General features: G+C 36.0%; 2 protein-coding genes across 5 annotated transcripts; one reads left to right on the top strand and one right to left on the bottom strand.

Moving 5' to 3' along the window:
• Positions 1-3,936: 3,936 nt before the first annotated feature.
• Positions 3,937-8,967, bottom strand: LOC125196652 (chromatin structure-remodeling complex protein BSH). Of its 4 annotated transcripts, XM_048095248.1 has the most exons (12): positions 8,608-8,967; positions 8,151-8,279; positions 7,447-7,590; positions 7,265-7,353; positions 6,708-6,802; positions 6,116-6,187; positions 5,984-6,031; positions 5,815-5,898; positions 4,540-4,578; positions 4,352-4,434; positions 4,202-4,264; positions 3,937-4,126 (listed from the first exon to the last, which is right to left on the bottom strand). In XM_048095248.1, exons 3-12 carry the CDS (start codon positions 7,497-7,499, stop codon positions 4,027-4,029), a joined length of 726 nt encoding a protein of 241 aa, XP_047951205.1. In that variant the 5' UTR covers positions 7,500-7,590; positions 8,151-8,279; positions 8,608-8,967; the 3' UTR covers positions 3,937-4,026. The 4 variants fall into 4 exon arrangements, with proteins under 4 accessions (XP_047951205.1, XP_047951206.1, XP_047951204.1 ...); XM_048095249.1 differs by lacking the exon at positions 8,151-8,279 and having other exon boundaries at positions 6,708-6,763; XM_048095247.1 differs by lacking the exon at positions 8,151-8,279 and having other exon boundaries at positions 8,608-8,966.
• A 3,087-nt stretch (positions 8,968-12,054) lies between these two features.
• Positions 12,055-13,852, top strand: LOC125192240. Its single transcript, XM_048089754.1, has 5 exons — positions 12,055-12,392; positions 12,485-12,639; positions 12,716-12,937; positions 13,433-13,606; positions 13,677-13,852. The coding sequence occupies exons 2-4, from the start codon at positions 12,568-12,570 to the stop codon at positions 13,490-13,492; spliced, it is 354 nt and encodes a 117-aa protein (XP_047945711.1). The 5' UTR covers positions 12,055-12,392; positions 12,485-12,567; the 3' UTR covers positions 13,493-13,606; positions 13,677-13,852.
• The last annotated feature ends 1,172 nt before the right edge of the window (positions 13,853-15,024 follow it).

Here is a 15,024-nt window from a genome sequence, read left to right as displayed (position 1 = left end):
TAGCATTCAAATATCTGACCATCGACAGCCAACTAGCTCGGGTTATCATTGGCGGTGTATCTGTCTTCATCGGCACACATATTATTGATGTGCTGGCGAAGAAGATTTTTGAGTCTATAGAAGCACTACACAATACATCAAGCTCGGGGTTCTCAGCCGCATGGGCATGGAGAATGGGGCAGGGGCAGAAGGCCCTATTCTCAAGCAAACGTATCAAGGGGGTAACAAGGGCGATGGCGGGGGGAAAAATCCCCACTGGAGTGGTGATAATTGTGAATCTTGCGGTGTAATGCCAAAATCATTTAGAGAAAAACAGTTGATGAAGAAAAAGAAGAAGGGCACCTCCAATGAGAAGATATCCGACGAAGTGAAAATGGCGCTATTGGGTTGGTTCTCATGGTGACTAAGATGAAGGCGCACTGGGTTGGTTCTCATGGTTACACAAGGAAGAAATACTGCCAGTTTTGTGGGAATGCAATCGTCGATAACCCCCCTAAAAAATGCGTCTCATTTGACACTGATTGCCCTATGTGCACCCACAACTATGGATGTCAATGTAGCCCATAACCCGTGGGCCGGCCCGAATAACCCGCCAAAATAATAGGGTTATGGATGAAAATTTCTATCACGATAAAATTACAGTCCGATTAGCCCGCACCCGATTAACCCGCAACCCGTAAGAGCCAGACCCGAAAACCCGATGGGTTGGCCCAAAAACCCGATAAAATTTCTATCGTTCTATTTGTTTGACTCTAATTCGACACTTCATTAGTTATTTTATAATATAGATTACTAAAAAAATAACTTTCAATTTTATATATTAAATTTTTATTAACATAATCATAGATAAATAAATTAAAAACTTCCAAGTTCACTAAGAAATATATTTAAATTTCTAAAACATGCTTTAAAATTTCTTGACGTTTATGTTTTAAATTGCATAAATCTCAAATATTAGTATTTGATTATGTTTATGTTTGAGTTTAAGCATATATCTCAAATTTACTATAATTAAATATTTTTTACATTTTATAATATAACTTATTTTCACCATTATTTATTGAATTGATCGCATGTTAATTTTATCGGTAGCAACCCGGTTAACCCGTTGGGCTAGTCCGAAACCCGAGATTTTGGGTTAGGGTTGAACTTTTATAACCCCGAAAAATCATAACCCGATTGACCGCAACCCGAATAGGGTTGACCCGAAACCCGGTGGGCTAGCCTGATTGACATTCCTACCCACAACAGTCTCACCAAGTTCTATGATCACTTGCATGAACTCTGATAGAAGGACCTTGAGAAGGAGCAGGAACGCCAGGAGTGGGAACGCCTGGAGAAGAAGGAGGGACGTTAACCTGTGGTGCAAGCTGCTGCTTTATGAGGAGGCATATGAATCTGTTTGTATGATATGGATGAGATTATAGTTAACTAGGTAAATGCTGGTTTTGGATGAGATTTGTAGTTAACGAGGTAAATGTTGGTTTTGACCTGTGAGAGTGATGTCTACAAGTTAACAAAATACGTTTTAGCTGAATAGTGTACATGCAAATGATGTAGATTTTATGCCAAAAAAAAAAAAGCTTGATTGAAGGCAGATTAAAGTTTGTTCTGAAGAGGCTCGCAGTAGCTGAGAATGAAGGTTTTCCATGTTTTGCAATGTAGAGTGAAGGCATTTTCTATGTTTCAACTATAACTTGATGTGCTAAATTAAGGTTTTGACTCTGGTTTGCATTTTCTATGTTTCATTTGACTATTAGGACTTGGTTGGAGATTATACATATTCTTGTTAGTTGAATTAACAGTTCAACCTTTTTGTTACGACTAAAAAAACACCAAAGATAGTGTTACTGTAAAAATTTATGAGATAAAAACTCAAAAATTAGTGTAAATTTTGAATTTGGTGTAAGTAAGTAAAACTATTTTTTAATACCAATATATACTCTAAAATAGGTTTGAATGAGTTTGGTGTAAATGGTAGGAGACGACCTTATAATATAAGGATTTTTAGTTGTGAGTTAAAATCAGTGTTTTAAAAATCAGATCGGCCGGCCGGTTGAACCGGTTCGGCCGCGAACCGCAGGCTTCTCCGGTCCCATTTGGCATCTAAAACCGTCAGACAATTGGGCCGTTTTGAATCGGTAAAACCAGGCGGTTCGGCCGGAAACCGGAAATCGGTTCGACCGGTTTCAAATTTAAAAACAAAAAAAATTATTTTCACACTTTCAGATCTAGCTGACACGCTCTCTTTCTCCGGTGCCTCCACGACCCAAGCCCCTCCTACTCCGGTACTTCCATGGAGCCGCCCCCTCCCAGGCGCCGGTGGAATTGGTATTGGAGGTGACTTTCTAGAGGCGTTTGGCTTAAGAAATGAGGTAGAAGTGAGGAGTGAGAGTATTGAAGAGAAGAAAGAGAGAGTGAAGAATATGAGTCTTCGAAATTATAGAAGCAAAGATGAGAAGTGATAGATGTGATGTAATTGGACCAATTATCTAAATTAACAAATAAATGACTTTACTTCCCCATGCATGAGTCAGACTCTCTTCATTTCACTTAAAAATCATGCCTAGCCTATATCTGTATTAATACACTACTCCGTATATTATCCGTATATTAGTACTCCCTCCGTCTCACAAAAATTAAGACAAAACTTTTGGGCACGGAGATTAAGAATTTATATTAAATAAATAAGAGAGATGAAAAAAATAGGAAAGATAAGAGAGAGTAAAGTAAATGATGGAATAAAGTAAGAGTGATTAGATGTTTTGTCTTTTGTTAAAAAAGGAAATGACTCAACTTTATTGGGACGGACTAAAAAGGAATACGACTCAACTTTTATGGGACGAAGGGAGTATTATATTAGTTGTTTGCATTGGTAAGTTTATAACTAATGCGTAGTTATTCAATTAAATACGGTATTTGATTATGTATATTTATGTTTTTTCCATGTTGAAGTGATGACAATCATTTAATTTTAAAATAAATATTTATATATATTTTTTGAATAATGTTCCGGTTCAACTGATGGTTCGACCGGAACCGATAGCCTTACCGGTCCGCTTACTGGTCCGATTTTTAAAACATTGGTTCAATCGTCATATTGGGATTTCATGAGTTGGTCTTGGGCTTGGTCTGAGCATATTCTTTTAGGGTTATGGGATTGGATCGGGCCTAAGTTTGACAAATGGCCCAATAAGAGAAATTATATTCAATTATGTATGTGCGGGCCCAATAAGAGAAATTATATTAAATTATGTATTTGCGGGATTTCGAGTCTTAGATTGAAGAAAAAAAATATATTGGTGGTTGGAGCTTCCAAATTTAATTTGGATTTGATTATTTGATCTTCTCTTTTTATTGCCTAGCTTAAAAGCCAATTTTTTTTGTGATCTTATAAGTGTCACTTAATTAGACGATTATTAAATTGAGAGAGTTAGAAGGGCAGTTTCTTTTGACAAACGAAAGAAAACTAATGACCAGACTCAGTCTTTCTTTAGCTGGCTCTTCTTGATAACTATACCCCACGAATATAGTGGTACGGTGAGATCGATTTTCCAACTTCGTGGAAAAGTAAAATAAAATTTTAGCCGTGCCCTTGCATCACTCGAACACACGAGTTTTGCAAGGTTCGATCAAATGATCTACGTTCACTGAAGTAACGAGGTCCGATCTTTATTACTTTCGGAAACCAATTAATATACAATGAACACTAGAACGATGGAGCTAAAACAAGATGATGATGCAGCCCAAGGATTGCCGTTAACAGTGCTTGTTGGATCAGTCATTCCGAAGCCAAGGCAAGAAGTTCAAGAATTAATTCAATAAATGTTGGCTCAAGACGAAGGTGGATTTAATTAACCCATTGATTACCGAACATATATGGTGAAAAATCTAATGACAAATGAAATGATTTGAAAAAAAAAACAACATACGATAGATTTTAAAGGTCAAGATAGCATTGATAAAATCAGTAGTACAATTTGAAATACAATTAATCTTGGGCAACCGAACACCCTCTGTTTGAAGTCATCGAGCATTTCTTTCTTCTTTAGCTTTAAGGGCATCCACCTCCTCGTTTGATAGAAGATCGATCATCGGTTCATATACATCCCACTCCTTCCTCTTTCTGAATCTCATTACTCAATTAGGGATTGTTGGGAATGAAATTTAAGGATACTGAATCAATTTTGCAATTGCTCACCTGACTACGCTGGACTTGCTGCCAAATAACTTAAATAAGTCCGCAGCATTCCCACTGTTCTTGCTGAGAGGAAAATAACACAAACAAGGTTTTAGTATCAAAATAGAGCAAAACGTAAACAAATAACGAAAGCTGAATCTAACAAGAGACCTGGCCTGGCTATGTTCGAGCCCCCTGCGGCCTTTCTTGTTTATTCTGCTTTCACGGGCTGAAGTCACATTCTGTACAGCAATCTAAAACAAGAAAAGGCTACAATTATAAGACCAATATGCGATTGCCGAATCAGCAGGGTAGTAACATAATTTACAAAGATAGAACCATGTACAAATTCGACTCACCTCATAAAGTTGTTCTCGTATGGCAATTGCAATTGCAGGCTGAAGAAAGTGAAATGCAGGACGGTAAGCTTTGATAGAAGTGCTCATAATTAAAATGCAAGCAAAAACAATTGAACATAAGATAACACATAGTATTTGAAAGGAAATGAGAACCAGCCCAAACATAGTACAAGATCACGGTCAGCACTTCAGGCTCCATTTAAAGCACGCACAGACATACAGAGCACCTCATTCGACATAATATAAAAGGGCATAAATGGTATCAAGCTCATCTTAACAAATATGTTGAAACAAACAAACAAATGAAAGAAATCTTAGAAATGATAAGCGAAAAACTAAGAAAAATTTAAATATCTACCAATAAGTTCACAAGAAACCATAGCGTTGGAATCGTAACATTATTCAGACTTCAGAGACATCCTTTGCAAAACAAAAAGGTTACTAATTAAAAGGGGGGAGAAGGGAGATGCAAGTCCACAAATTTTATGTAATAGAAACAAGTTGTCAGTAATGATTCCATCTAGAATGGAAATATTTTTATTTGATGAAATTGGTTAACGAAAGGAGCAGGTTAGGCAACATAAGTCTCAGACCTAATAGAATGCAATATGCATGCTTCCTAATCCTGTCACAGTAATATACTTCAAGGCACAGTATTCCTTCATGATATTGGCTACCATCTCTCTGCCTTGGTGCTTCACAGTAATAATATGTTCCAATATTTGATAAATCGACAAAGGTAATTTTTCATTTTGTTACCATAAAATATGAGCAGTCCTAAATGCACTCTGCTCCAGGTAATCAGATGGGATATGTGAAGAATACAATGAGGTTGGAAATTTCTCGAAATCCAAAAAAAAAAAACAACTTTAAATTCTATTCCAGAACTCATGCTCAATGAATGATAAAAAAAAATTGGTTACACATCTAGGGTGGGACACAATTTGCATGGTTGTTTCAGGAAGAAACATGAACCAAGGAAAGAAATCAGAACAAAAAATGAAAGTAATGCACAGCAAAATGCTCTTTCAATCTAAGTGGAAGTATTGAAAATTTGAAAGTACTAGAATGGAGAGAGAGGGGCAAGATCATGGAATTGTGACAAACCTTACCACCTAACGTTACTACCACAACCTTCCCATTATAACACCATTGTAGACTTTAAACTCAATGCTATACAAACTAAATTAGATCGCGAAGTGCATGATTTCATTTTGATAATGTGGGTCATTATTGTTTGTTGAAATCATAAATAAAGGCAAAGCTAGTGCTTACTCCAACTTCAGGATCTTCAATGCCCATGTCTTTGCAAAAAGTTTTGGCAAATTCTTCCGGGTTGCTCTCGAAGTTGTTCAAATCCTGAAATGTTTGCACATGTGTTATGCATATGTAAAAAATGCTGGCTGAAACATGAAGAAAAGAATGAAATATCTGCAGCTCTTACCCATAAAAAATGATCTTTTATAAGAGTACTGTTAACACGAAGATCAAGCTGGGGCAAGTATATGGACAGAGGAAAAAAAAATCAATTGAAGCATGGTTAGAAGCTAAAATCTGCAACTCAGCAATGACAAACCTTGATAGGAACAACTTTCTCGCCAGTATACATATCTTGCCCTTCATACGAGCGAAACTCAGTTAGCTGTGTCTACAATAAGAAGCATTTGAATAAACAGTCAGACATAGCATGCAGAAAATATATACGAAGTTAAGAACCTTAAGCACCATGTCAATTATAGTAACAAATTGAGACACATGCACGGTTTTTGCTGAAAGTCCTACGTATATACATCAGATGGCTTAGAAAAGCACATCTTGCGGTCCTTGCTAAGAATTTTAAAAGAACACTTTGGATCTATAAGGGGCTTAATACCTAATTTGTAAGCAGGAATCCCCATATTCTGGTTAAAGAATAGATATCATCAAAATAAGAAACTAAGACATGGTCGGGTGTGTGTGTTGGCCTAGCGGTTTAGTGGTTAATGCCTAAGGCCAAAAGTCCCAGGTTCGAGTCCATTGTGGCTTGGTCTTCATATTTAATGTTGTAATTACCACTTTTTTAAAATGAACACGGTAGTAATGTGTGAGTGTATCACAAAAAACTCATTCATCCCCTCTTTTGTGTAACTAATCAGGATAGTGCGAGGAATTGGTAGATAATACAATACCTGTATGGACTGAGCAATCTGAGTGACAAAAGCAGGAGGCAGTTTTAAGTCTTTCACTGTTCTTTTTGCAAACACCACTACTTCAGAATCAGGATCTTCAATTGGAAAAACAATCTACGCTTTCAGATTATACAATGTAAGAATATCCAATGAAAATTTAGGATAATTTGAGTAACATGATTCAAGAGTATATCACTACCAGAAGTTTACAATTTTAAACAAGTGACTATTGTTTCAACAACTAATTGCAGTTTAGTATTAAACTGAAGGGAACTGAGAAATGGTTCTACTAGCTTGTATATCAGCCAACTAGCAATAATGAAAGGGAACAGCTGATTGAATTTTATTTTCTGACTGATGTTCCAGATGGATGATCTGCAGCTTCTATTTTTCAAAAAAAATATTGAAATAATTAGAACATTATGTCAAAACGGATCAAACAATGGTGAATGAGCAGTTATAACTAAAATATATCCAAGAAATAACAACAAACTCAAAAATTGGTAAACCTAGAGTTGGGTATTAACTGTAGTTACAGTGAAGATATTTAAAATTACCAGAAGGGTTCCAGATGAAAGCATCTCTAAATTTCTGGCCTTCAATTTCAATGTCCAGGCGTATCGGGACTAGGTTATCTGCTGTTGGTCTGCCCATTACAGAACATCGATATTTAAAGTTAACTAGAAAAACACATGTTGAGAGAGGGATATAGCGAGAGAGAGATGAGCTACTATCTTACATCCGGAACTTGACTGGGTTTCTAGCTGTGCTCCAAGGAGAGTGGGATTTCATGCTCCACTGCTATGTGGCTGTCTCTCTATTTCCTTTGATGATTATTAAGTAAGTCCAAATGGATACCTGATGCCGTCCCTGCAGTCAGAGTCTGAAAGTAAACGTGTTAAGAGCAACCCAATGAATGTATCTTTTGACCCAAATGCAAATAAGAGATTATTGCAAATCCCTAACAAGGACCTTCTGTTACTGTATGATGGAAAATGATTAGGATTAATTTTTAACTATTAGTTTATTTCAATTGTTTGTTGACTTAATTATTAGTATTTTTATTCATTTATGTCTTTTGCTTCAGTTTGCGTGCTTGACCTGTTTAGTTGTGTTAGGAAATAAACGCACAAGTAATCACGAATATAATTGAATAAACACGGGAATTGTTCCAGTTAGATACAATGTGTATCTGCTATCTGCGTCTAGGGGGTGACGTCAAGCTATAGGCCTAAAGCAAAAAATGTGTTCATGTCATAGCTATATAATGAAAAATTGAAGTCAATAGAGAATGTGAGCAGGCAAAAGCTTGCAACATCAACAACATAATTAATTCCTGGCGGTGTGGCAAAAACTTGCAGGCACAAAAAACTCCTAAAACCCAAGCCCGTGCAAATTGCAAACATGAGAATCCATTCTAGTTCATGTGAAGCTATAGCTGACCATTTTTAAAGGAAACTCTTGAGGACCCTGGCCTAGTGTTTGCTCCGTTCTAGATCCATACGGCTACCGACCCATTTTAACCATCACAAAAGTCGCTCAACTTTCATAGGCCACTCACATTATCAGTCCCTACAACATGGGGAAGATTGTGACAAAAAACTGATGAAATATTTTGGCATGAATAACACATTTATTTCACAGAGAACTTTAAATTCAGATTCTTTAAGCATATGTTTAGATGCAGAAAGGGTTTAGATCTTACTAGTATGAATGAGAAAGAACATCATAGACCATGAAACTTAATGAAGCAATTCACTAACTTATTAGTAGCCTTGCAGTTTTTTGGGAGTGTGCTCACTAACTTAGCAAAACTACCTATTTGGGGGTAAGAGTGTGCGGATTTTTACTATTGAGTTTATTTTAGAAAATTTGAAAACTTGAGAGAAAGATATCTAACCGAGATTAAGGGCGACGCTGGCGTGAAGGAAAAGAGAGTGCAACCGCCGAATGTAGTGGCGGCAGGACGACAACAACGCCGGTGGCGTGAAACCGATAGAGAGATGTGAGACGAAGGCGAGAAGTAGAAAATGAGAGGAAGGAGGAAAAGAGAAGTAAAGGACAGCAGTGGACGGCGACGGCGTGAGGCAAGTGGTCGTGAAGTAGAGCTGGAACAACTGACGAGGCAGGGCGGTGAAACGGCGGGTGGAAGGAACGTCGGTGAGGCAGAAGCGGCGGTGGTCGTCTTGACGGCGCCGATCTGGTTGGTGTAGGGTTCGGTTCGATTGGGCTTTAGTTGGGCTTTCAGTATCTTTTATGCAATCCAATAATTAGTTTGTTGTAATTTTTTCGATGACTATTTTATATTCTTGATTTTTTTAGTATTAATTATACATGATTTAAAAATATGTATGTTTTCTTTTCATTTTAAATGTAAAAAATATTATACTCTCTCCGTTCCATAAAAGTGTCTCACTTTCTTTTTTAATTTGTTACATAAAAGATGTTACATTTCTATTTTTAGAAAAAGTTCTCTCTCACAATAATATAAATATTGTATTTTCTCTTTCCACCTAACAAACAAAACAAAACATCATAAAATCTCATATCGTCCCACAAGTGTGACATCTTTTGTGGGACGGAGGGAGTACTAATTAGTATTTGTATTTTTTCATTCGTAAATACTTGAAACATAAATATATGTATATTTACTGAGGGAAGTGATAAAATGCAAACTCGTATATTGTACAAATTCCAAACTATGATCTGGATAGTTAAAAAATATCAACATATGACGAAATAGTAGCAACAGAAAATGTCAACACAATATTAACACAGCATCAACCGTAGACATTGTGTTGATATTTTCTGTTGCTACTATTTTGTCATTTATTGGCATTTTCTAGTGATCCAGATTATAGTTTGGAATTTGTACAATATTTAAAGTTTGCGTTTGATTACATTCCTATTTACTAAAGGGTTAATATATAGTAATAGTAGTACTATGTACTCCAAACCCACTGTAAGCGCTCTTTCTCCTTTTATTTTATATCTTATTCTTAAATATTAATATCATTATCTCTTCTCAATCCTCTGTTTCATTTGTTTTATTCCTCTTACATCAAAAATTAAAACCGTAAAAAATTATTTGTTAAATGATAGTGAAGTGAATATTCATCTTACTTATGACATGGTTTTATCTAATGCTAAAGATTCTCTTAAAATCATTATTTCAAAGATTTATCCTTCTTATACGGATCGCGAAGACTTGAGTAATTGTTTGCAAGATCGTGATGTACTTGCTCCCGCGCTGGACGTTATTGATGAGGTTAACAAGTTCTTGATTTCGTTGGATCAGCTTTAGGGTCGAGTATATTTGAGCTCTAATAGCATTTCAAATTTGAAATTTAAAACTATTTATTTGTTCAAATTATTTGTTTTTTCTTTTGGATATAGTAGTATATTTTTCTTTATTTGTATATCTTATTCTTTTTCATCCACATATTTCCTATTTTGTTATTTCTTTTATTTAATATTACTACACTCATAGTATTAGACATTAAAATTGTATAAAATCATATATTGAATATGAAATGGTTCAATACATTATTATCTTGATAAAAGTAAAAATTCCTTTTTGGTGTTGTTTATAATGTTATGAATACTCTTTATAATTATTTTATATTATGTGTATATATATATATATATATAGATTGATGGAATGGATGGACTAGATTAAAAGGACAAATCTGATCTCGTGTTGCATTATTAGTTCATTTGCGTGCATTATAAGGGTAAAGCAGTAAAATAACATACTACCACAGGCGTTTCAAAACGGAAGGTCCGATAATTACTCGGCATTTTCATCGACCTTTAATCTGTTATCTCTCTCTCACTCCATCCCATCAATACACGATCAAAGACATTTCTCCCCTAATTCAAACTACCAAAAAACCTAGCCGCCGCTCTTTTTCAATCGAAACCACTTTCACCATCGATTCCCGCCGTGAAATCACCGTCGGTCGACAATTCAATCTCACAAAAGCAGCTTTTTTGGTTCGCGCGAGCCGTTGGTAGTCGATTCATCTCCTGGTAACAAAAAAGGTGTGCTTCCGAAGTCTTTTTTTTAGTTAGAAACACTCCTAAACCTCGATTGGCGACGTTTACAAACACTACCAGTAGCCGATAAACAATTTTTGGTGTCCTTTGAGTTTCGATTCGAAACAATGCACAAATTTTTTTTTGCTCGATTTTTTGGAAAATGATGAAATTGCGAGCATTATAGTTAGGGTTATGTTCATTCTTGATGTATTAAGTTGTAGTCTGAGTTATATTTGGGTTTTCATCCATTGACTTTCGATTTGGAATAATGCACAAAAGTTGTCATTTTTTTGTGGAGAAGATGAAATTGTGAGCATTTGATTTAGGGTTCTAACCATTATTGAAGTATATAGTGGATTTCTGACCAATATTTGAGTTTTCATCGATTTATGGTTGAACCTCACTGATTTATGGTTGAAACCTCACTGATTTCGTCGATTTCATCTCGCATATATAGAATGACTAAAAGAGGTCGGCCGTACAAAAGCCAACCAGAACCGAGTGAAGGTGGTGCATTATTTGATCATTGTTGTACATTATTGTCCATTTGATTGGATTCGAACTCTGTGTTCATTGAGAAATTGCTATTTTTTGCACTATGTGGTATACGTTTAGTATAGCAAGTAATTGTTTAGCATCATTTGTTGTGTACATTGCATCATTTGTTCAGTACATTGGTTAATAGATGTCGTGCATTAATTGCTGTAACGTATACATTATTTGTTCTAATACATATCTTTTTCCTATTCTGGATAGCATCTAAGCAGCGTCGGGTTGAGTTTGACGAAGCGGTTGACGATGTTATTCCAATAGCATTAGCCCAGAAGCTTCGTCAAAGGTTAGCCGATGAAAAAGCTGAAACCAGTTCAGCCAATGAAGACGGGGAGAAAAAGAAACCGAGGGTTTAGATGTGGCAAATGAAGACAGGACATGTTGACCTTGGTGATGATCAGCAAGGAAACATCTCAATGCCCCAGTCAGAAGGTTAGGGGTGTCGAAACGGGTAGCGGGTATTGGGTACCCGCTACCCGACAGAAACGGGTAACGGGTTGGGATCGGGTAATCATATTTTTGGTTTTGCGGGTAGATACCCGCTCGGGATACCCGATAATCCCGAAAATTACCCGATTTTAGTTAAGTAGTATTTTGTAATCATTAATATTAATATAATTTTAAATTATCCAGGTCACACTCAGATTTCTATATAATATTTTTTTGTCTTTTTTTCTTCTATTAAAGAGCATACAAATACCAATCTTATATAGCATACAATAGCATATGTGATATGTATACAGTAGCTACACAAATACAGTAGCATATACATATAGTCTAATCACTGATGATTATGGATTCTTTAATGTGCTTTTAGGATGCACCAAAATACTAACATTACTATGGATATATAACTATCAACAAGTCGAGGATAATGCAAATAATAAATAAAAACAAAAAAAAAATTTAAAAATCGGGTCGGGTCGGGTACCCGTTGTGTCGGGTGCGGAATACCCGACTCGGGTATCGGGTAATACCCGACATAGTACGGGACGGGTATCGGGACAACAATTTTGGCTGAAATCGGGTACGGGTACCCGACTCATCGGGTGCGGGTACCCGCGGGTACCCGTTTCGACACCCCTACAGAAGGTGATGCAATACTTTGTCAACTTTACAATGCATTATATAGAGAGTTTGTTGCATTACTAAATCATTATTTCCTCATTATTTACTTGTGTCAGGAAACATCCCAATCCAGGAGCAACCAGGTGATGAGATGCCTGACAACCGATAAACAAGGGCCACACTGGAAGACCTATCGAACATGCATAATTCGGTTGGTGGATCTGGGACAGCATCTAGGACATCCGGGGGTGGTGTGCCAATCAAGACATGGGTAGGAAAATAACATGTTAAATATGTACATGTTCTTCATTTTTTTACATACTTAACTGTGGTGCAATTGTGTATAGCCGTCTGAGATAAGAGGTAAAGGTGAAGGTGGAGTCACCTTGGTGAGGAAAGATGGAGATGGAAACGGACCTAAAATCAAAGGCAAGGCTGAGAAAGCAGCAAAAAAGAGTACAGGGTCAAGTAAGGTGGCACGCGCTGAGATTCCAGCTGATAAAACAAACAAGTCAATGAAGGAGGTAGCTCCTAAGGGGGGGAAGGGAAAACAGGCTGCCCTTACAAAGGTAACTCTAATAATTGCTTAGTTGTGTGCATTATATAGTAATTATTATGCATTACAACCAATTGTTATCTTGTTCATTATTTACTTAGTTGCGTGCATTTTATAATAATTATTATGTATTAAAACTATTATGGTGTTATGCATTAAAACCAATTGTTATCTTGTTCATTATTTGCTTAATTGCGTGCATTATATAGTAATTATTATGCATTACAATTATTATGGTGTTATGCATTACAGCCAACTGTTATCTTGTTCATTATTTGCTTATATGCGTCCATTATATAATAAATATTATGCATTACAAGCATTTTGGTGTTATGCATTACAACCAACTGTTATCTAGTTCATTATTTGCTTATTTGCGTGCATTATATAGTAATTATTATGCATCACAACCAATTGGTAATACGCATTATTTACTTATTTGTGTGAATTATATATTAATTATTATGCATTACAAGCATCTGTTGGAACGTTACTTTTGTCCAAGCAGAAAATTGCTCTAGCTAGTGAGAAGGGTATTGAGATTGGTGTTGTGAAAACACCAAGCTAATCTGAAGGTGTTGCTGGAAAGGGTGGGAGGGGAAAAGGCTTGGCCATTCCAGATGTGGATTTTGAAGGGAAGGGCAAAGGCAAAGAGATCGAGCAAGATGTGGCTGGAGATGTGGTATGTCATATTTAACATGTATGGTTGCCTTTTCCAAACGCGCTGCTGACTTCTCCACATAACTCCATAGGTGCCACCAACCAATCTAATGTCAACAAGTTTTGGAAAGAGAGGCCGCCTGGGTTCAACTTCGAGAAGTGGGTTGAAGAGTACGGGCTGGATTGATTGCAAGAGTAATCATTAGAAACGCTATTGACGTTACCTTTAACACTGCTGTTTTTTTTGGATAACTCATTTTGATGTGGTAAAAAGACGACTTGTTTTGAACTATACATATCTCTTGATAACTGAAGCATATTTTGCTACTAGTGTGTGATATCATAAACACAACATATACAACTGAACCAAGTAATGGAAATGTACTCATGAGTAATGTGAAAAAGGTTAAAATATTAACTGGATTTTGATGAACTGTTGCTTGGCATGTTATGGAATAATATAATAAACAAAGTAAGGACGACTTGTTGCTTGGCCTGCTATGGAATAATGGAATAAATAAAGCGAGTAATGCACAGAATGTCATTATTAATACACTGATCCGTCAATGTAATCTACACCAAGTTAAGTCATTGCGTGGAGTAATGTACATATTCATGAATGATAATGTACGCTAACAGGTTAATAATGCAAGGCTCTTATTGGATATGTAAGAAATGTTTGTAATAATGAACTGTGTCCGAACAAAGTTAACCCCTATTAAACAATAATGTACAAGTTCTTTTACTTATAATGCACATTAACTAGCGAAAAATGCAAATTTATTATGCGTAAAATGTTGACAATGGTAGAAATAATAAAACTAAGACAACGAAACAAATATAAGACTTAACACAAAACGAAAACTAATTTATTAGGTACAAAACCCCTCAAGATTTATTAGGTACAAAACACTTCGTCTTCCTCGTTCGACCTCTTGTTGCCCTCCCTATTGCATACGACATAATACCAAGTAGTAACATCGTCCGTCTTTCTCATTCCTTGTTTGCGCGTATCAAAACCAACAGTGCGAGCATATACATCGTAAAATGCGAAATCAAAATCTAGTGATTGGAACTTCTGACAAATCACAGGCTTCAATTGTGGAGAACATTAAGGTATAACGAACACTATACATAAAATCAAAACAACAAGCATATCAGAATTTATTTTCATTATATGATATAAATCGTACATTACAAATAAGAAAGAATGCATTATACACTACTATTCGTACATTATATAAATCGAGAACTACAACACAGCATCCGAGAAAAAAACTAAACCCTAAACCCTAATACATGAGACTTGTCGCCTAAGCAAAATACTAAACCCTATCCACCAATGACTGCTAAACCCTAATGGATTAAATTAAACTAGCCACCTACATTCAAACACAAGTATTGCACAAAACCCTAAGATTGTATAACACATAAATAAAA

The sequence above is a fragment of the Salvia hispanica genome, chromosome 6, assembly GCF_023119035.1.
Source record: "Salvia hispanica cultivar TCC Black 2014 chromosome 6, UniMelb_Shisp_WGS_1.0, whole genome shotgun sequence".
NCBI classification, from domain to species: Eukaryota; Viridiplantae; Streptophyta; class Magnoliopsida; order Lamiales; family Lamiaceae; genus Salvia; species Salvia hispanica.
The sequence above is the reverse complement of the archived record's forward strand: the minus strand, read 5'-3'. Positions and strand labels throughout refer to the sequence as shown.